Here is a 22,748-nt window from a genome sequence, read left to right on the forward strand (position 1 = left end):
TATGTACTCTTGATTACCGTGATAACAAGCCAAGTACGGTGCTGGCAACCCGACCCCCTGAGCAGTGCGCTCACATCGCAAAGACCCAACATGGGATGGTAAAACTACGAAACAGAGACCGCTAGAATGTGAACCAACCGCTCAGGGGGGTCGGATTTCAGATGCCAGCACTGTAGGTCTATGCTAGACAATGTAGTCGAGGCCAGGGAGTAGTAAAATACGTATTTTACTACTCCCTGCTAGAATGGTGCAATACTGAGAGACTGACAGCATGACGATTGCCTGGTGTCTGACTTGACGCTGGCCCGGGCCACCTCAGGCTCAGTATGCATGGGAGAGGTGTAGCACTTGCATGAGCCCCCCACTGGCCCCAGACAGCAGCACAATACAGCAGCACAATCACTATTACAGTAGCAGTCTTTGATGCATGCCCAGCAAAAAACTGCAGCTACCATGCGTGAAGTGTAGATGGGCCAGGGAGTAGTAAAATACCAGTATTTTACTACTCCCTGCTGGTATGCACGATCATCTGAGACTGTACACAAACACTATGCCTACGCCATGCCGCATGCGTCAGCACCACCGTTCACGCAGGCCACAGTCATGCGAATTACCCATTTCGGAAGACCATGCGTGCACCCAGCTACTATGCATGGTTACTAAACCCTCGCACACACGCAGGATCGCTCGCAAGTGCACGCAAGCACGCATACACACACATACACACACACACACACACACACTCTCTCTCTCCCAAATACCGCGTACCGAGACAAATCCCGGCGAATGCCCAAATCACGTATGCTCGCATGTGCGCGCATGCAAGCACGCACGCACGCACACAACACACACACACACACACACACACACACACACACACACACACACACTCTCCCCCAAGCACAACGGGATAAATGCCCGAATCACCAACGGCAATCACATTGCAGTTATTTGTCCTGTTGCACTACAGACTTGATCGCAGTACATGTATCATCAGTCTAGTACTGTGATCAGCATGCCCACAGTGCCTAGGCCAGGGCAAAGCTTGCTCAGATCACAACGCCAGAACTCAACCACATGCTATATGGAGAGCAATCAACAGTTACACAATGTGCAATCTGATGATGCACCCGATGTGTGTATAGTCATCAGATGCATGGATAACGTTAGATTGTGCTGAACAGCTAAACTTAGCTCGAGGCAAAATATACAGCAGCCTCAGGGAATTCCCCACTTGCTCCTCCCAACTAGACCTTCAAATGCATGTTTTCTGCATTGAATGAATCTACATTCGCGTATCGCAGGTAAACAACAGGGGGGGGGGGAACTATTTTTGGACCTCCAGTGGTTCTCCACAAGTAAACGCTGCTCATAACGTTATAATAGCACAGGGCACCAGTAGAAAACCATAGCAACCATGGCGGCTGTGAATTAGTAGTAGTAGTAGTATTTATTAGTTTACTAGGGCAATGAATTGAGCCTTGTCTCCTACCTAAACTAAGAATGCACACTACGCACAACATTTAGCATGGCATGGTCACCAACTCATTAAATTCCCGGAGGGTGATGTTGGATGGACATTGTCACAGTCCCGTGGATTGTGGGGGAACATTGTCAACGTGTGTCCTATCATGGTTATGCGGTGGATGGTAACAGCATCATTACCTCAGCACAACATACACACACGCACGCACACGCACACACACACACACACACACACACACAGCGCTAATCCTGGCTGTCTAGCTGCTGGTCTACTGCAGCAAGCCCTCTCCTCTGCAAGAACTCACATAGAGCCGTCTTCTCCTGCGGCCTCTGCAGCGTTGTCGTCCATCTCCTCTGCATCTTGCTCTGGTTCGGCGAGTCTCTTTGTGCTCCGTTGCTCGGACATCGCGGGGGGTGCGGATTCCTCCTTCATTGCTGCCACAACAGTCAGGATATACTTGATTGTGAATATAGCCACTGCGCAGCCAACAGCCGCTTCCCACCTCGGCACGGTCTCTGATTCATTGTCGTCATCGTCGTTGTTCGGCTTCACCGCTTCCCCCACGCAGAAAGGGTTCGCACTCGTCGAGCACTTGTAGCCGGGATGCGAGAGGCCAGTTGTCTTCTCCGGCGTCGCACCAGGCGTCCACGCACAGTTCGGGTCGCCCATTTCCACACCATTGCTTACTCCATCTCCATCCGAGTCCGCTAAGCACAGGCTCATTGTCCACGATCCTCCACTGGCAATAAATGCCTTTCCAAATGGGTTACCATCATCGGCTGGGGGACCGTCACACTTGGCCTTGTGGCCGACCGACTCACAAAACACGTTTGCAGTTCCGAATGGCGCTGGTATCTTCGACGCTACTCCAGCAGACCTACTGCCGGCGTTAGGAATCAGCGTTTGGTAGCTGGGATACGCACGGCACGATGCGGCCAGGACCACTAGGACCAGCGCAAGCCCCGGGGACAACATTCCTCTCAACTCCATTCTCCTGCCCGAGAAGATAGTGATCGATCGCACTGTCGCACTTTCTTTCTACCCTACCAAATTCTTCCTCACTTTGAAACAAACTCCCCCGGCCGGGCTAGCGCTGTGAATGATGCTCAGTCACTGTTTCAAATCACAAATTTAGATCCGAACTGGACCGTCCGGCCACATCGACCTGTCGCGTAGTACCGTGAACAAGAGATCGCTCCGTCGGTCAGAGTCCGGGCTGTGCAGAATGTGGTACAGTAGTCCCTCTATAATCCGGCACCATTTGTGCCACGGAAAATCTGCTGGATTAGGGAGGGTGCTGGATTAACAAATCTGATTTTTTGCTACAACGTGCATGAAGAGGACATTTTGGCTACTGAAAATTGTGCTGGTTTATCGAGGGTGCTGGATTATAAAGTGCTGGATTAAAGAGGGACGACTGTACTGCTAGTAGGCGTAGTTGACGTCTAGACCTAGCCTACATCATGCCCGATGTTCTGTCAAGTGTCTTGCATGCTGCCATTGTTGGCGGGTAGATCTAGCAGTCTGCAGTCGCGTCGGCGTCTCGGGTGAGTTGGCAGGTTTTGGTGGAGGTGTGTTCGCGATTATAAAGTTTTCTTCTGACGTACACGTAATGGAGTCTGATGTGACATAATCATTAATTTTTATAGTTTGCATCATTCTGTGGGAGCCAGGCCTTGGCTGGTGCGAACTGCGAAGGCATCATGCAATGTCATCATTGCCTCGTCGCTTGACGAAGGAGAATAAAGAATAGCATCCCATGCATGCATATATTGTGCTCGTAAATACGAATCGGAATTAGGGTTCGGCGGATTCTGCCGGCAGAAAAATTGGCAGAATTTGGTACTTTTCTGGTAAGTTTCATGCATGTTTGGTATGTGGATAAAAAAATGGAGCAGAATTCAAGGAATTGCCCGCCATACGGTTTGTATGGTTCTGCCAATTTCACTGCTTTTCGAGCAGAATCTGACAGCTTTTCGAGCAGAATCTGACAGCTTTTCGAGCAGAATCCGCCAGTCTCTAATTTTTCGGAATGCAGCATGAAACAACAATGGCGCAGCGCCAGTGCAACCTAGAGGCTAGACTGGAATGGTTAGGTAGACTTGTACAATGGCGTACAAGTTGCAGTGGCTACGTTCGTTTTAAAACACCCAGGCTGCTATTCGACTGAAGGTGGCTAGGAGTGTACCTGTCAACCAGGATTCACAGGACAGCACCAGTAAAATACACATTTGTACCTTTGAAAATAGGAAGAGAGGGAATTAGCTGCGACTCGGTTTTACGACTTAAATTCTCCTCTCTCCCAATGGAGATGTAGGCTGTGGCTCGCGGTAATTGGTGCGGTACAATCTACTGTTACTATGAGTGATGACATGATCGCCACATTGTATGATGATCATTTCCTTCAGGTCACCGTACAGGTGGTTCTTCATTCATATTGTCACAACAGCCAACAATGGTAGATAGAAAGAGAGAGAGAAAGAGAGAGAAAGAGAGAGAGAGAGAGAGAGAGAGAGAGAGAGAGAGAGAGAGAGAGAGAGAGAGAGAGAGAGAGAGAGAGAGAGAGAGAGAGAGAGAGAGAGAGAGGAGAGAGAGAGAGAGAGAGAGGAGAGAGAGAGGAGAGAGAGGAGAGAGAGAGAGAGAGAGAGAGAGAGAGGAGAGAGAGAGAGAGAGAGAGAGAGAGAGAGAGAGAGAGAGAGAGAGAGAGAGAGAGAGAGAGAGAGAGAGAGAGAGAGAGAGAGAGAGAGAGAGAGAGAGAGAGAGAGAGAGAGAGAGAGAGAGAGAGAGAGAGAGAGAGAGAGAGAGAAGAGAGAAAGAGAGAGAGAGAGAGAGAGAGAGAGAGAGAGAGAGAGAGAGAGAGAGAGAGAGAGAGAGAGAGAGAGAGAGAGAGAGAGAGGAGAGAGAGAGAGAAAGGGAGAGAGGGAGAGAAAGGGAGAGAGGGAGAGAGAGAGAGAGAGAGAGAGAGAGAGAGAGAGAGAGAGAGAGAGAGAGAGAGAGAGAGAGAGAGAGAGAGAGAGAGAGAGAGAGAGAGAGAGAGAGAGAGGGAGAGAGAAAGGGAGAGAGAGATAATACAGAAACACACGCCCTAAACGCCAGGCTGGTAGACCTACACATGTCCAACTGACTCAGCGCAGGTACTTTCCCAATGTGTGTACGGTCACTACATACCATGACCCTCGGCTGTCAATAGTCCCCTTGCGAACATTTACCGCAGGCTTGCATTATCAATTATAATTTTCAACAGCAACAAAAATGTGATGCAGTGGGGTCCAATAAGGCAGAGCACTATACTGGTATTAGTGTTTTACAACGAAATGAACGAATGTTAGGTCACTTACATATTCACGCTTTCGTCCACACCACAGCCACCATTACTTCTTGCTAGAAAGGACGCTAAGCCAGACTAAGGATGTGTCGCCGGTGCTCCTAACTTCGGTCGAGCCGCTAGGCAAAACTTTAGCATGCTGCAAGAATTGCCGCACCGTGTATGGGAAGGATTACAGCGAGTGCTCGCTATGGAGAGTGTGGCATACCTTGCTGACGTCCGACTCCGGCTCTACCAGCTACTGTACAAAACGTCGAAAGGAACTGAACGTCCCATCTCTTGAGTCAGACTAGGACTGGGACTGGGTACTTCTACAGTATTCTAAAACCTCTGTGTGCATGTGAATTTGTAACAGAGGAGCGTTACGGCAAGCGAGTTCAAGGCTTCTCGACTCAAGTTCTGTACTGGTTGTTTGGTATGGCAGGATGAAGTGACTCCAATCTGTATGCTTGAGGAGCTGCTTGGCGGTTGCAAGTGTGAACAAGAGACACGTCCGAGCTACCATATCACGCGCCAGAAGAGTGCAAGCCTCTTGAAGTCTTCGCGTCAAGACACTGAAGACACTGCGACGTTGATTTATTTCATCTTGGCATGGCCAGGGAATGGAGGGAGGTGTACCGAAGGGGCCTGAGGCGCAAAGAATAGGGCTAATCAAAAGAACCAAGTACTACACACTGTGTGCAAAACTGAACTCGATCTAATGACTTAGTAATGTACAGACATGATCGCATGAGTTGATAGCGCTTATCTAGTAATGAGTACTAATGTTAGTAATGACCAGGTGTGAATTCGATAGACAGCACAATAGCAAGTACTTCAAATAGCATGCAATGCCAGAGACCCCTGGGGCATGCACTCCGTCCACTCTCTCACCGACCGTCGTCACATCACAGGCCTTCTTCATGCAGTTGCTATGATACTGCTGTAGCTTAGCAATAGAGCATTTAGCATGCACTATCAAGCCATAGACCCTAGTATTATCACTCACATTATCCGTCGGTTGAAAACTACACCCTAACCACGACCCCGTGCAACACGATACCATCACTTATGACGCTTATCCATGACGGCAACATGTGTGCCTTCCACCAAGCCATTGCGTGCACTATTCAAGTACCGTATTCATGAACCACTTTCCCACCGAGGAGTCAAGGGGTAGGTAGCACTTTCACCATGGGATATACTACGTACATGTTATTCCAATGTACCCGTAAGAATGTATTGACCTCCTTTTACCCATACGTTCTTGTTAGAATCAGTCTCCTGATGATTGGTGGATCAAGGAACTCGGAGTAGAGACACACTCAACTGGACCTTGCGTGTGTGTGTGTGTGCGCGCGTGTGTGTTTGTGTGTGGGTGTTTAGTGAAATGAAATCTCCCATCGCACAGTGGACAGTGCCCCACCAGTATGGTCTACCTGGTCGCACGACCAAACCAATACAAATACATGATCGTATAATGTACATGTAATCAACAGCCAGGATGTGGCACCGTCCTCTATGCAGGGTGGTCTGGCTTTATTCAAAAGTTCAGCTGTAAGTCAGCAAAGACAAGCGGACACAAGCACATGTTTATCTCTGCACTGTTCATGCAGGCACCGCGAATGCAAAGCAGCAATGCAGTGCTTACAATCATCATCGAGACTGTGAATAGAAGCCTCTCCCTGGCATTGGCTTCTACAGGAATAAACCAGGCGCCACATTACGGTACATCGAAATCCCGTTGATATAATTACCGTATTACAATGTACTAGTAGCAACAAAATACAGTGCGTATCGGTTATAGCGTGGTCGTGTAAAAGAATATACTGCCTACAAGAATGAACTCTCATGTTTTCATAATCATAACATGGATTTTAAGTGCACATTTATTCTTACAAGCAATTTTATCGTACAGTAGAATATATTGGTCCTAAGAATGGACTTTGTGTAGCAAAACATACCAGATTAGTACAAAGTATATCGCCTGTAGTAATAATATCCGTCCAATTCAGTTCCGATCTGACTCGCGTTGGGTCGTACTCGTAGTGCTGCAGGTTCAACTGTTGTGGTCATGTAACTCATGTTGCATAGCCACATGGTAAGCCTATGTGACTATGACCAGCCGCAAGCACCGTAAGGGCCCGGTCACACATGCACTGGGATTCGCTTCGGCGACGAGGTTCGGCGGCAGCGAGCCTGGTGTCGCTCCAGCGAAACCACGTGTGTATGGTCACACATGCAAACAGGGCACAACTCCTACTTTGGCGGAAAATGAGAGTAAAGTGGACTGTGGTACATACGGTACGGAGAATAGACGAGGTCAATGACTATCTTGCACGCATTTTTGTTGCATGGACATCATACGCATACAAATTTCTCGTAGCAAGTCCATATACAGTAGACCGTGGTGTTTTCCGCTGAAGCGAATCCGCAGAAGCGACAGTCTCGCTTCGAAAATTTTGGAGGAAGCGGATTGGAGTTTCCGCTGAAGCGGAAGTTCCGCTTTTCGCCGTTGCCATGCCATTTTTCGCTCCTGCGACCTCGCTTCAGCGTATACGCTACTTTCGAGTGCATGTGTGACCGGGCCTTAACACTACATTGCGTGTACGATGATCTTCCTGCCTCTGCGCACATGCACATGATATGTCACACTTGATTTATCGTGTGTAAGAAATATCGGAAATAAGAATAGAAAGTCGTTTTTCAAACACCCACGCTATAACCGATACCTACTGTAGTCGACTGCAACGAACAAAAACTAAAATTCTTGAAAATGAAAGTCTTTGGGACTTGATATGCCATTGTCTAGATGAGGGAATGAAATCTAACGTTTCCTAACACCACAGTGTACTTCGAAGAAGCGAGTTGAAGAAAAAGTGAAAAACTGCATAAAACTAAAACTAAACTACTACAATGATCCGCACGAAAGCACGGTGTGTGCCAAGAACACGGCAACACGCAGAGGATAGCAGAAGCAGGGGAACCCAAGAATGGCAGTCAGTGTGTGTGTGTGTGTGTCCTATGCAAGCTGGGCAGTAGAGCTACTATACTCTGCAGCACAGGGAAACCCCCTGATGACCACAGGCAATGGCAGAGTCCCCGAGGCTCCACAGAACGCTAACAGATTTGTCTGGTAGAGACCAGGTAGGCATCACGTGTGGAATGTCGAACACAGGCTGATGCCAGCAGAGATCTACCACACACAATGTACTGTAAACTGCCCAATGTTTGCGTCATTAAATGTTTGCGATTTCGCAGAACCAGCGAGTGTACGATGGCAAATGTTTGCGAAGCACTGTGGCCACACGTATGCACTGACTGCACTGACTGTTGAAGCACTGTGGCCACACGTATGCACTGACACGTATGCACTGACTGTTGAAGTTGGATTTCACAATGGTAATATTTGTGTTATGCTCTTCTCGCAAAATTAGCCAACATGAATACGTCGCCAACATTAGGCAGTTTACAGTACATGGATTGTAGTGAGCAGCGCTGCGACTGACACGCACAGCATGCTGTGTTCGTACAAATGACAACACAAGGCTACTTGAGCAGAACACCTGACAAGCAACTAGAATACGGCAGAGTCGCAGTGGCATATCGGGTACCGAAGGCAAGGGTGTTCAACGGCTGGGTAGTGGCTAAGTGCTTCGTGCAGGACAGCATGGCCAACGATGTGGACACTCTATCACAGCAGAGGCATGTGAATAGGTGAGCTGAGAGGACAGGTGTGGCGTATGTCCTCTCGGGCCTGTGCTTTACGCCAGGGTTGCTCGGGACAGCCCACACAACATCAAGAATGCTCTCGAATACAGTTCCAGTGCGTTGAACACATCAAGAGACCCAGCCATTCACTGCACCGTGCTATACGGCTGCTGGGCACTGCACAGTGCTACAGGACTGCAGGGCATGGAGAGCATCACGCAACGCCGAGAACAATGCAAACGCTTTCAAACACTGGCATGTCCAGTACTCCACGATAGGATATGGGACACACACACAATCACGTTCTGCAGTGCTGAGACACTTGGAGGCTCATGTACCCATTGATACAGGCCCTGAGCAGTGTCCAGTCAATGATGACCATCATACAATGTGATGACATCGTGACAGAGTGTCTCATCACTCGACTCTTGCCAGGACTATGTTACCCGATGCAAGAGCAAAGTAGGACAACGGCCGCCGGTCATCGTCCATTTCACGCTCAGCATCGCCCTGTGCACGCACACACACACACACACACCCACCCACACACACACACACACACACACACACACACGCACGCACACAAACTTGTACTTACTCACTGCCATGACTGGTCACGCGAGTCTCCCCCAAAGAGAGGAGAGAGATTAAACCCCAGACAAGTGTGCCTTTATGAACCCTCTGTTACTGACTATCGACTGCATTTTTCGTTGAATGGCATGGAAAACACGACAATTGTCAAGTCAGTAGGGGGCACCACTTTTTCACAGGAGGACGCTCAATCAGTGTGTGTGGGGGGGGGGGGGCTAGAACCCTGATGTACTGTGCACGACTGCAATCTATCAAACAACGAAAGGATCGACAAGAAAGCAGCAGAGAATCAAGGGACCACCAAAAGCAGCAATGAAAGTCAGAATCCACCGGAATGTCTTACCTCTTCTCGTATGTAGGTGAGGCGAATGCGTGCGGAGGTGACCCGAAACAGACGTCGAATCATGCCCCGCAGCGCTTGCAGTGCAACAGTGCCTGTAACAGATAACACACGGTAGTACCATGTACCGTAATGTCGCGTAGTAAAGCCGGGCTTATTCCTGTAGAAGCCGATGTCAGGGCTAGGCTTCTATTCAAACCAGGTATTTCCATGCGTGTCAACTCTACAACCAGGCTTATGTGCCGACAGTGTATCTAGCAACAGAACAGTTGTAACATGAGTGTACACCGTACAGTTGTAACACGGTAAACAGCAGGGAGCTTTCTGCGTGTTCGTGACACCTAACGTCGGGCTTCCACCATCACCGCTTCCACAAGCACAATCACCACCACCACCACCAGTATTACAAGCACCGCCACGAGCAAAAACCGACGCCGCCACCACCAGCAGCAGCACCACCACCATCACTCCCACCAGCACTAGAAGCAGCAGTAGCACCACCACCATCACCCCCACCAGCACTAGAAGCAGCAGTAGCACCACCATCATCACCCCCACCATCACTAGAAGCAGCAGTAGCACCACCACCATCACCCCCACCAGCACTAGAAGCAGCAGTAGCACCCCCACCATCACCCCCACCCCCACCAGCACTAGAAGCAGCAGTAGCACCACCACCACCATCACCCCCACCAGCACTAGAAGCAGCAGTAGCACCACCATCATCACCCCCACCATCACTAGAAGCAGCAGTAGCACCACCACCATCACCCCCACCAGCACTAGAAGCAGCAGTAGCACCACCACCATCACCCCCACCAGCACTAGAAGCAGCAGTAGCACCACCAACATCACCACCAGCAGCACTAGAAGCAGCAGTAGCACCACCACCATCACCCCCACCAGCACTAGAAGCAGCAGTAGCACCACCACCATCACCCCCACCAGCACTAGAAGCAGCAGCACCACCACCAGCATCACCCCCAGCAGCACTAGAAGCAGCAGTAGCAACACCATCACCCCCACCAGCACTAGAAGCAGCAGTAGCACCACCACCACCATCACCCCCACCAGCACTAGAAGCAGCAGTAGCACCACCATCATCACCCCCACCATCACTAGAAGCAGCAGTAGCACCACCACCATCACCCCCAGCAGCGCTAGAAGCAGCAGTAGCACCACCACCATCACCCCCACCAGCACTAGAAGCAGCAGTAGCACCACCATCATCACCCCCACCATCACTAGAAGCAGCAGTAGCACCACCACCATCATACCCACCAGCACTAGAAGCAGCAGTAGCACCAACACCATCACCCCCACTGTAGTGACTACACAGTCACCAGCACACTCAGTCCATTACCACTCGGATGTCTCGTTTAGACAAAGAACCATGAAACTAAAGATGAACAGCAAGATATCCATGCATGCCAGAGAGGCAAGGTGACCAAGCCATTACGGGCACCAAGTAGGCCCAGTTAGGGTCACCAGGTCATGCACTCTGGATGTGCGGGTAACCCCATACGGGTAATGTGTATACTAAATAAGGTGAGTGCATAAAGCATCACTACATCTCCCTTCTGAGACAAAAGGCTCATACAAAGTAACCTAAAAGAAGAAAGAGGGAAAGGAGAAGAGAAAGGTAGGTGCAACAAAACAAATAATGTAGGTAGTCGGAATGATACATGTGCAATAGGTTGTCTATGTGCACAGTAGCCGGGATACGTCAGCTGTAGAGAGTCAACACTCTTCGATGAGACGCCGCGCTGGCTGGCCACGATTGTGACGAATTGGTCGATCTGGCTCGGCTGCATTTGGCTGGGCATTACACACAGGGCCATCAGTGTCGACCGGTGGTGCTGATGGTTGCTGGATCAAATGGTGCCGATTCCTTCGAAGCGTTGCTCCCGAAGACCCGATGCGTACACGATACGAGCGGTCACTGAGCTGTTCCAGCACAGTGCCTTCCGCACCAGTGTCAGCTAGCCAAACCTTGTCTCCTGGTTGCAACACAGGGAGGGGGAGTGTTGCATGCCTCCGATCAAAGTCTGCTTTCTGACGGTCTTGTTGAGTTGCTTCTTTCTCAGCGACGGCGGTCAGATCAGGCCATTCCGGTTTTAGCTGCTCTGCAGTGACTGGCAGTGTTGTCCGGAGGCGGCGACCGAATAGAAGCTGAGCTGGTGCGAACCCGTTTGCTAATGGCGTAGCACGGTAAGCGAGGAGTGCGTCTGCTAAGCTGGTATTCTTCTCCAGAAGACCCTTGGCGGTGCGTACAGCTCGTTCCGCTTCGCCGTTAGATTGCGGGTACTGCGGGCTTGACGTTCGGTGTGTGAAACCATACGATGTGGCAAAACTTCGAAATTCGGCACTGCCGAATTGCGGCCCGTTGTCGGAGACCACTGTGTCTGGAATCCCGTGAACGGCAAATAGACTGTGCAAGTGTGCGATGACACGAGCAGATGTGGTGGACGTCATGGGGATTACGTCTAGGTAGCGAGATAGGTAGTCAACGACGACAAGGTACGACTTTCCTCTGTGCTCCATGAGGTCACAGCCAATCGTGCTCCAGGGCAGAGCTGGGCGTGGAACCGGCTTGAGGGGCTCCCGGTGCTGTGTGCGGTGTTTCGTGCAGGTGGGGCACGTGGCAACCATGTTCTCAATCTGCTTGCTGAGGCCAGACCACCAGATGGAATCTTTGGCGCGTGCCTTGCATTTGGACACTCCCAGATGCCCGTCATGCAGGGAAGCGAGAACAGCGGAGCGCATGCTGGGTGGAATGACGATACGTGGGCCATGGTAGACCACTCCGTCCACACACGACAACAACTGACGTTCGTGGTAGTACGACTGTATGTCCTGCTCGAGACCTTTCGCTGAGCTAGGCCATCCGGTGCGGATGTACTGCAGGACACGGTTCAGGACTGGGTCGGCAGCAGTGGCAGAGGCAATCTCCCGGGACTTTCCGGATGACACGATGGATTGAATGGAAGCCGCAACGTTGATCGTAATCTCGGCATCGAGTGACGGTGTCTCCGTGCATGGCTCAGGTGATCGTGACAGAGCATCCGCCACAACGAGGTTCTTCCCTGGTATGTGGACTGCTGTGGGGTTGTATGCCATCAGTCTCATCAGCAGACGTTGGCAGCGGAGTGGAACTCTGTTGAGGTCACGGGTATTAATCAACGGAATCAACGGCTTGTGGTCCGTATGCACGACGAGAGATGGACACCCGTATACGAAGCTGTGGAAACGCTCACATGCCCACACGACTGCCAGACATTCTTTCTCTATCTGGGCGTACTCGCGTTCGGTATCGGTGAGAGAACGAGATGCATAGGCAACTGCTCGGTAGTCTGTACCGTGTTGCTGAAGCAGAACTGCGCCAAGGCCATAGCTGCTTGCGTCGGCACTGACAACTGTTGGGCGGCTTGGGTCATAGAACGCCAGACACGGGGCCTCTGTGGCCAACTGCTTCAGACGATTGAATGCTTCCTGCTGTGGCTCGGCCCAATTCCAGACAGTGTCGTCGCGAAGTAAGGTCCGCAGAGGAGAGCTCACCTCGGAAAGGTTGGGTATGAAACGGGCCAGGAAATTGAACATTCCAAGCAGGCGTCTCAGGTCAGAGACATCTTTGGGTGGCTTTAGGCTGGTGATAGCTGAGATCTTGGCAGGGTTCGGCAATACTCCCTTGTTGGTGATCAGGTGACCCAGGAACTTCACTTGGCTCTGTCTGAACCGGCACTTCTCCTTGTTGAGCGTAATGTGTGCGGCATCCAGAACCCGCATGACTTCTGCCAAGTGACGGTCATGTTCCTCCATTGTGCGGCCGTAGACGATGATGTCATCCATGTACACTGACACGCCGGGGAGACCATCCAGGAGACCGGAGACTCGGGCCTGGAAAATCTCGGGCGCTGATGTTATGCCGAATGGCAACCGGTTGAAGTGGTACCTTCCAAAAGGCGTAATGAACGTCGTTAGCTTGGCAGAGTCCGACGACAGTGGAATCTGCCAAAACCCATTGGCTGTGTCAAGAGTGGTAAATACGGTCGAGTTCGACAGCGTGGCCAATGTGTCCTCAATGGTCGGTAGCTGGAACGCTTCCCGCTTCACGGATGCATTTAGCCGTTTCAGGTCGACGCATATCCGAACCTTTCCATTCGGCTTCAGTACCGGAACCATTGGCGAGCACCATTCTGTGGGCTCCTTGACTTTTGTTATGATGCCACCATCCTCCATTCTCGCGAGCTCTTCGCGCACCTTACCAAAAAGGTGGTGTGGGACTCGTCGGGCTGTCACACAACGGTATGGCGTCGCATCGGACTGCAGGTGGATATGTGCAGGCGGTCCCTCCATGCATCCGACCAGCGGCTTTCCAGATGGAGGTTGGACCTGAGCACGGGTGGCACTCACGCGCTTGACAAGTCCAAGTTCATCACATGCAGAGCGGCTGAGTAGGCAACCACTTGCACGCTCCAACACGTACATTCGAACATCGGTGGCCTTGCCCTTGTACTTCAGGCTAGCTGAAAAAACGCCACACACAGGTAGAAGCTGGTCATCGGCACCACGCAATTGTACCTTTGTTGATTGGAGTGTGGGTTGTGGACTAATGCTGAGCCATACAGTCTTGGACATCGTTGACACATCCGCCCCTGTGTCCAGCTTGAAGCGTACCATCGTTGTGCCAACTTGCAACTCTGCAAACCAAGGCGAGGTGTCTGAGTTGTCCGCAGCGGTAGTGCCAACAAAAAACTGCTCTGGGTCGTCAGATTCGTCCGGTGCAAAGCCAACTGAGTTCATGCCGACGGCAGACGATTGACGGGTCGCCCTGCAAACTTTCGCAAAATGGTTTTTCTTTCCACACGACCGGCACGACTTGCCTCGAGCTGGACATCGATCTCTTGGATGCGTCCTACCGCCGCAGTTGGGGCAGCACGATGAGGAGTGCAGCACTAGAAGCAGCAGCACCACCACCAGCATCACCCCCAGCAGCACTAGAAGCAGCAGTAGCAACACCATCACCCCCACCAGCACTAGAAGCAGCAGTAGCACCACCACCACCATCACCCCCACCAGCACTAGAAGCAGCAGTAGCACCACCACCACCATCACCCCCACCAGCACTAGAAGCAGCAGTAGCACCACCATCATCACCCCCACCATCACTAGAAGCAGCAGTAGCACCACCACCATCACCCCCAGCAGCGCTAGAAGCAGCAGTAGCACCACCACCATCACCCCCACCAGCACTAGAAGCAGCAGTAGCACCACCATCATCACCCCCACCATCACTAGAAGCAGCCGTAGCACCACCACCATCACCCCCACCAGCACTAGAAGCAGCAGTAGCACCAACACCATCACCCCCACCAGCACTAGAAGCAGCAGTAGCACCACCAACATCACCGCCACCAGCACTAGAAGCAGCAGTAGCACCACCACCATCACCCCCACCAGCACTAGAAGCAGCAGTAGCACCACCACCATCACCCCCACCAGCACTAGAAGCAGCAGTAGCACCACCACCATCACCCCCACCAGCACTAGAAGCAGCAGTAGCACCACCACCATCACCCCCACCAGCACTAGAAGCAGCAGTAGCACCACCACCATCACCCCCACCAGCACTAGAAGCAGCAGTAGCACCACCACCATCACCCCCACCAGCACTAGAAGCAGCAGTAGCACCACCACCATCACCCCCACCATCACTAGAAGCAGCAGTAGCACCCCCACCATCACCCCCACCCCCACCAGCACTAGAAGCAGCAGTAGCACCACCACCACCATCACCCCCACCAGCACTAGAAGCAGCAGTAGCACCACCACCATCACCCCCACCAGCACTAGAAGCAGCAGTAGCACCCCCACCATCACCCCCCACCACCACCAGCACTAGAAGCAGCAGCAGCACCACCACCATCACCCCCACCAGCACTAGAAGCAGCAGTAGCACCACCACCATCACCCCCACCAGCACTAGAAGCAGCAGTAGCACCACCACCATCACCCCCACCAGCACTAGAAGCAGCAGTAGCACCACCACCATCACCCCCACCAGCACTAGAAGCAGCAGTAGCACCAACACCATCACCCCCACCAGCACTAGAAGCAGCAGTAGCACCACCACCATCACCCCCACCAGCACTAGAAGCAGCAGTAGCACCACCACCATCACCCCCACCAGCACTAGAAGCAGCAGTAGCACCACCACCATCACTCCCACCAGCACTAGAAGCAGCAGTAGCACCACCACCACCATCACCCCCACCAGCACTAGAAGCAGCAGTAGCACCACCATCACCCCCACCAGCACTAGAAGCAGCAGTAGCACCACCACCATCACCCCCACCAGCACTAGAAGCAGCAGTAGCACCACCACCACCATCACCCCCACCAGCACTAGAAGCAGCAGTAGCACCACCATCATCACCCCCACCAGCACTAGAAGCAGCAGTAGCACCACCACCATCACTAGAAGCAGCAGCAGCACCACCACCATCACCCCCACCATCACTAGAAGCAGCAGTAGCACCACCACCATCACCCCGAGCAGCGCTAGAAGCAGCAGTAGCACCACCACCATCATTCCCACCATCACTAGAAGCAGCAGTAGCACCACCACCATCACCCCCACCAGCACTAGAAGCAGCAGTAGCACCACCACCATCACCCCCACCAGCACTAGAAGCAGCAGTAGCACCACCACCATCACCCCCACCAGCACTAGAAGCAGCAGTAGCACCACCACCATCACCCCCACTAGCACTAGAAGCAGCAGTAGCACCACCACCATCACCCCCACCAGCACTAGAAGCAGCAGTAGCACCACCACCATCACCCCCACCAGCACTAGAAGCAGCAGTAGCACCACCACCATCACCCCCACCAGCACTAGAAGCAGCAGTAGCACCACCACCATCACCCCCACCAGCACTAGAAGCAGCAGTAGCACCACCACCATCACCCCCACCAGCACTAGAAGTAGCAGTAGCACCACCACCATCACCCCCACCAGCACTAGAAGCAGCAGTAGCACCACCACCAGGTTAGGTTAGGCAGTTGATGAATGAGTGCAAAGACAGTCAAGAGTAAAATCCAACTTGAGAATACAATACTAGTATTTCTGCGGCTGCATGCCACCAGCACTAGAAGAACTAGGTTATGCAGTGCTCACAACTCTGCTTTATTCGTGCTGTTGGATTTTACTACTCCCGACAGTACTTCAGACTAGGCGAGTGATCTATCGGTGGGATTGGATTTTACTACTCCGAAACAACAGTACATCATACTAGACAAGTGAATCTGACAAGAGGGTCTAATGTGTCCTGAGTTGTTCCATTACAATCGGATTTCAACAAGACAGTAGTAGATCTGCAACACTGTCGGAAACTGCAGTGGCAGCTAAGATACGTACTTGGTACTGACACAGTCTTGGGTGGCTTGTCTGGCTCATCCGGGAACTGGATTTGAAATGCTGTAGAGCATAACCAAGAGAGAGAGAGAGAGAGAGAGAGAGAGAGAGAGAGAGAGAGAGAGAGGGAGGGAGGGAGGGAGGGAGGGAGGGAGAGAGGGAGGGAGAGAGAGAGAGAGAGAGAGAGAGAGAGAGAGAGAGAGAGAGAGAGAGAGAGAGAGAGAAAGAGAGAGAGAGAGAGACGGAATAAATCAATGTCATTACAGGATTAGCTTCCAGGTGGAGACTAAAGAGACGGAAACAACAGGTTCAAGACAGTGCATTATCAGTGCATGATCAGGTTTCCTACAACTGTAGTCGCAGTCCTTGTTGTGCCGGCGCACCTGGGACAAGTCTTCCGAGGCCATGGAGCCTGATGTTGCTGTCTCGCTCGCCAAGCAGCTACCAGCACGCGGCATCCCCGTTGGTGCACACATTGCAGATGATGATGCGGCGACAGTCAAGAAGTTGAGAGAGGAGGTGGATCAAGATATTGACAAATGGGCTGATTTGTCACATACCAAGAAGAATTGTGGGTCCAAGCTCGACGGTGCCAAATTGCAGAACGAGGAGCTGAAGAATGCAAAGGTATGTGTAGTAGACAGACTTTTTCCTACACAAACCTTATGTCACAGTGGCCAGTGATGCGTAACTCCCTTGCTTACATTTAGAGATCGCTAGCTAGCGCTGGGAGTTGTAACTAGACTTACCATGCCGTATATCTATATAGACTTACCATACCGTATATAGATATAGACTTACTGTACCGTATATAGATATAGACTTACTGTACCGTATATAGATATAGACTTACTGTACCGTATATCGATATAGACTTACTGAACCATATATAGATATAGACTTACTGTACCGTATATAGATATAGACTTACTGTACCGTATATCGATATAGACTTACTGTACCGTATATAGATATAGACTTACTGTACCGTATATAGATATAGACTTACTGTACCGTATATAGATCCGTCTGTCAGTTTCCCAGTTCAGTTGTTGCAGTCTTTACTTCCGTTTTCTTAGTCTTCCCTTCACTTGAGTCTTTCTGTGCTAATAACATTGTGTCTTCGTGCAATCACTTAGTGCAATATTATTCCCTGAGAATACTACTTGTGTTTTGAGTCGGAGAGACTGAACCAGTTTTGCCTTGTCACTCGGTCGCGTACTACAGTATGTGATATTCTCATGCATGAGCTCGATACGTGTACACAAGAACAGCAACATTTAGAATTAGCAGGCCTTCGTAAGACATTTCATGGTCATAAGAACTGAATGGACGTTTTGAACATTGAACTACCCAGGGTGTGGTGTGTTGTTTCAAACGTGTACATAGTTTTTAATACAGTCAATCTAAAGGTGACCGTATGCTTTGCTCTTTGATTACAGGTGACTAGCCACATCACAGAGTGCTTTATGCACTGCGTGAAGTGAACAAGAACAAGCCTGATATGTTAGCTACGAGACTGCACAACATTCCTCAGCATCTCTTTGGCAGCCACAGTGCCTGTGGTGAGCGGTGTCGGGCAAAGAAGTTGGACAATCCCGCCAAGTACAAGTTTTCCAGCTTTCCCACAGGGAAACCACTGCAGTCAGCTGAGCAGCTTTCCCACAGGGAAACCACTGCAGTCAGCTGAGCAGCTTTCCCACAGGGAAACCACTGCAGTCAGCTGAGCAGCTTTCCCACAGGGAAACCACTGCAGTCAGCTGAGCAGCTTTCCCACAGGGAAACCACTGCAGTCAGCTTTCCCACAGGGAAACCACTGCAGTCAGCTGAGCAGCTTTCCCACAGGGAAACCACTGCAGTCAGCTGAGCAGCTTTCCCACAGGGAAACCACTGCAGTCAGCTGAGCAGCTTTCCCACAGGGAAACCAATGCAGTCAGCTTTCCCACAGGGAAACCACTGCAGTCAGCTGAGCAGCTTTCCCACAGGGAAACCACTGCAGTCAGCTGCCCATCAGGCATACTTGCAGGAGCTCTTTGAAAAGCGGGCGCAAAATTCGGCTAAACTGGCACTGTGCGACAGCTCAAACCGCAGTGAGTCCCTGAACCAGACCTTCACCAGACTAGCGCCGAAACGTCTCCACCTCAGTGGCTCAGAGTCTTATGACTACAGACTTGGTTGCGGGGTGGCCCAGCAAGAACATTGGAAGCAACTATTTGCTCGAGGCCCTAAAATCTGCCGGATTGTCTCCAGGAAAGCACATGAAGCATACACGCGGACTACCGACAGAGTGAAAGAGAAGGCTGTTGTGTATAGTGTGTGTCGCCGTATTGTCCCTCTCCGTATTGTCTCTCTCTCATCTATTATACGCATGCTCGTTGTACAAAAATCAGTCTTTGTCTTGTCCCGCAATGGACTCTTGCGTGGTTGCAGGCGAACACAACAAAGGTAACGCCAGTTTGAGCCGATGATCAAGGCAAAGGCCTTGAGCAAAGGCATGGCTCAAAAAGCAGCAGAGAGCGGGCTAGTGCTCCAGCACACACACGCTTGGCACATCAACGTGGTGGGAGGGATGGAGCTGCCGTCCTCTTTGGCGACAAATCATCTGGCACAGTCCGCATTACCAGGTCAGCCCGCATTGTCGATGCTGCCGCAGCTTTTCTGGAGTCTTTTGGAAAGTGACAAGTACCTGGTAAATTTATCTCTTTATATCTTGCTTGCTGTCCTGAGATTGAGTTTCTTTATATCTACTGATTTATCCATCTATAATTCAATCTATCTATCATTCCCCGCGAACTGATTTGACATATCAGTCGGTAGTGTCTCTGTGTTCACTTATCTGTCGAGCTGGCTTGTCTTCTTCTTTCTTTTGTGCCAGGTGTACATCATTCTGTATCCAATCCATTGTTCATGCTTGGTGACCAGCTCCCCGTGAACAGCTGTTCTATCAGTACCAACTTGATAACCAATAGAACCTTGACTCTCTATCAAGTTTTGCATGAAAAAACAGTGTCTAGGAGGTAACATACACATGTCCCATATGTGAAAATGGTCCATATCAGCAACATTTTGCCCAAATACTCCAAAAACTTTTGTTTTTCCAGCTCAGTAATGGTCTGACTTGAGCATAAAGAAGCAAAGCATGCACATCTTCGGACCAATCTTGATATTTCATCCTCCTTGTAACAAATTTGTCGTAAATTTTGCAACCCGCAAAAGCTTTTCAAACTGAATACTGTAAAAGCCATTATTCTAACGAGGCGCATATATAACGATTTCCCGAAATCGACTGGTTTACGTGTACCAAAGGTAACGATTCTCACTTATTCTCAACGCTCAATAGGACAGTATATGTATCGATTTCTGTATAACGATTTCTATTTTAACGACAGATTTCTAGCACTTCGTTATAATTATGGCTTTTACAGTAGTTGATTTCAAGGCTGGTAATACTTCCCCGATGCCCCAGTTTTGTTCCAGGGACATCCCTGGACGAAGGAGAGCACCAAGAAAGACTCAATAAAGCATTCTGATGAAAATATTTCCAGAAGAGATGTGCGTTAAAAACTCCGCTAAATCGCAAAACTGGATATTTTGTAGGCAGCATACTGCAAGATTTTGCCCAATCCCCCCCCAGGTATGTTTTTTTCCACTCAGTACACATGTAGGAAGGTGTGGAAAAAGAAAAACTGAACAATCTCCTGACCAATTTTTTTAGTACCGTAAAGTACCGTTGATCCCCCCCCCCCCCCCCCCCCCCCACGCCATGTCGCTTCCCAGCTGGGTTTTCGGCAGGGGGTGGGAATTAGATCAAGGCTGTCAAGTGCAGTACGATGTACAACAACGTAGATGTTCAGACTCGATGTGCTGGATTGTGCACATTTTCATCCTGGATTGGCACGTATTGTGTACAGCAGTGCATGCGTCGGTTCAACATCGTATTTTCATTGTATACGCCGAAGTCGCTTCACAGGTAGAAAATCGACAGGGGGCGGGAATTAGAGACGGGGCGGATCAACGGTACTTTACGGTATTGAGCTACCTTAAGTGAGACAAGTATTATGTACTCACAGAGCTTCTGTGATTTGGGTGCGGGTGCCTCTGTCGCCGATGGTGGTGGACCGTGTTCTGAACAAACACACATAACAAAACAAAAGGAGAGTGAGCGGAGACAAATATTTTGGGCGTATTCCCACTCATCCACAGGCTTCTCGCCAAACCAAAGGACAAGCCTGCAGCAATCATGGTTAGGGGCCATCCGGAACTATCGATAATTTTTGGGAAACGAAAAAGTTTAATTATGACCCTCCAACGCCCGCCCACCCCCATGAACGAAAAATATATTGACTTGACAGCTAGAGTGGACTCATGTTTCAGCTATCAATATTTTTCATAACGAAACTCTCCTCAACCCACCTACCCACCCATGAAGGAAACTGTTTCTCTTCGTGAAAAGATTGATAATTACGGATGGCCCCTTATGCAGTGAACAAGCAGCACAATCTCTTTTTAAACAAGCACTAACCATCCTGGAAATGACAGACTCACTTTGCAGCAGAGCAAGAAAGGAGCGGTGGGCAGTTTCAAACGCTGGCGCAACTGACGAGGGTGCGTCCACGGTACCACCGTGGCGAGTAAAGTCAGCAAAGTAGCGCTTCAAATAGTACTGCTCAGCAAACGACCTCTCCTTCGCGTTCACCTGCAGGAGAGGCCAGGGAGAGAGTGTGTGACAGAGACAGAACCAGACAGACAGACAGATACACACACAGACTCAATAAGATCAGACACTATACAATACGTATGCACCCACACACTGTGCCATTCTTCCAGAGGCAACTAAACATTTACATGTGCCAGCACTATTAGCAGCAGTTATATAAGTTACAACAGTTGCAGGAACAGCAACAGCAGCAACAGCAACAACAGCAGCAGCAGCAACAGCAGCGACTGAAATATGTTCCTGCAAAACTTACAGGGCTGACGTGCAGCATTGCGAGTTGCGGAATACGAGCTATCAACAACTGGCGACTATCTGCTTCTGATTCATCTGCAGGCATAAAGCACACACACACATACACACACACACATTGTGAGCAGAGACGAGTGATAGAGAGTATATAGTGGGTTTTTTTAAGGATTTCTCAAACTCCATTGCAGCCATCTGCATGCCACCTAATCTAAACACTCACTCACATGTTGTTATGGTCTCTCTTTGCTGCTGCTGATGATGATTATTATTATTATTACGAAATGACCCAAAGGTAATATGCCTATCATTCTGCCATTCTGTACGAGCAACCACTGCACACCGTCTCTCGGCGGCATGAGCTACAGATGAACACATCATGCAGGTAACAGGACACCGGAATGCCATGAGCCTTGCAAGCTACAGCAAGCTACAGCAAGCCACCCTCTTGAACAACAAAAGACAAATGACAGTGCTACAAGATGACAGCTCTACAAGATGATCCTTCAAGTAACTCGTCTGAAAGACGCCAAGCGAATTCATTATCGGGAAAGCCAGATGAAAGATCAAGGACAGCTGATGAAAATTGTCAGCAATCGTCGTTTAACTCACGTCAAAAGGAAACTCCACAAACCCCTGTCAACACCACATCTCCAACTAACAATGTTAGCCCTGAGCAATCTCTTATCTGCATAAACCAACTCGCAAATTAGACCCTACATTCCATTTTCAAACTCCCGTTCACCAGTGAATCTGTCACAAGCACAAGCATGCCTTCAACAAAATAAGTCGACAGAAGTACGTTCATGGTTTTTTCTTGATCCACATTCCCCAATGCTGTCAAAGAACAGCTCCAAGCATTACTCTTCAACAACAACAGCAAAGAACTAACTACGCCCTTTGAGCTGTATTCAGTGGAGGTTTAGGGAACTGCAC

At 50.3% G+C, this 22,748-nt stretch overlaps 1 protein-coding gene across 1 annotated transcript in view; it reads right to left on the reverse strand.

The window, feature by feature from the left end:
• Positions 1-7,432: 7,432 nt before the first annotated feature.
• LOC135828880 (tubulin-specific chaperone E-like) overlaps positions 7,433-22,748 on the reverse strand; it is a 30,398-nt gene continuing 15,082 nt past the window's right edge. The window contains exons 12-17 of the mRNA XM_065341311.1: positions 21,820-21,893; positions 21,395-21,545; positions 20,918-20,974; positions 16,853-16,912; positions 9,436-9,527; positions 7,433-9,011 (exon numbers count right to left, since the gene is read on the reverse strand). Of these exons, the coding sequence (XP_065197383.1) occupies positions 8,919-9,011; positions 9,436-9,527; positions 16,853-16,912; positions 20,918-20,974; positions 21,395-21,545; positions 21,820-21,893 (527 nt within the window). The 3' untranslated portion in view covers positions 7,433-8,918. The remainder of the gene's footprint in view (positions 9,012-9,435; positions 9,528-16,852; positions 16,913-20,917; positions 20,975-21,394; positions 21,546-21,819; positions 21,894-22,748) is intronic.

The sequence above is a fragment of the Sycon ciliatum genome, chromosome 12 (genome assembly GCF_964019385.1).
Source record: "Sycon ciliatum chromosome 12, ocSycCili1.1, whole genome shotgun sequence".
NCBI lineage: Eukaryota > Metazoa > Porifera > Calcarea > Leucosolenida > Sycettidae > Sycon > Sycon ciliatum.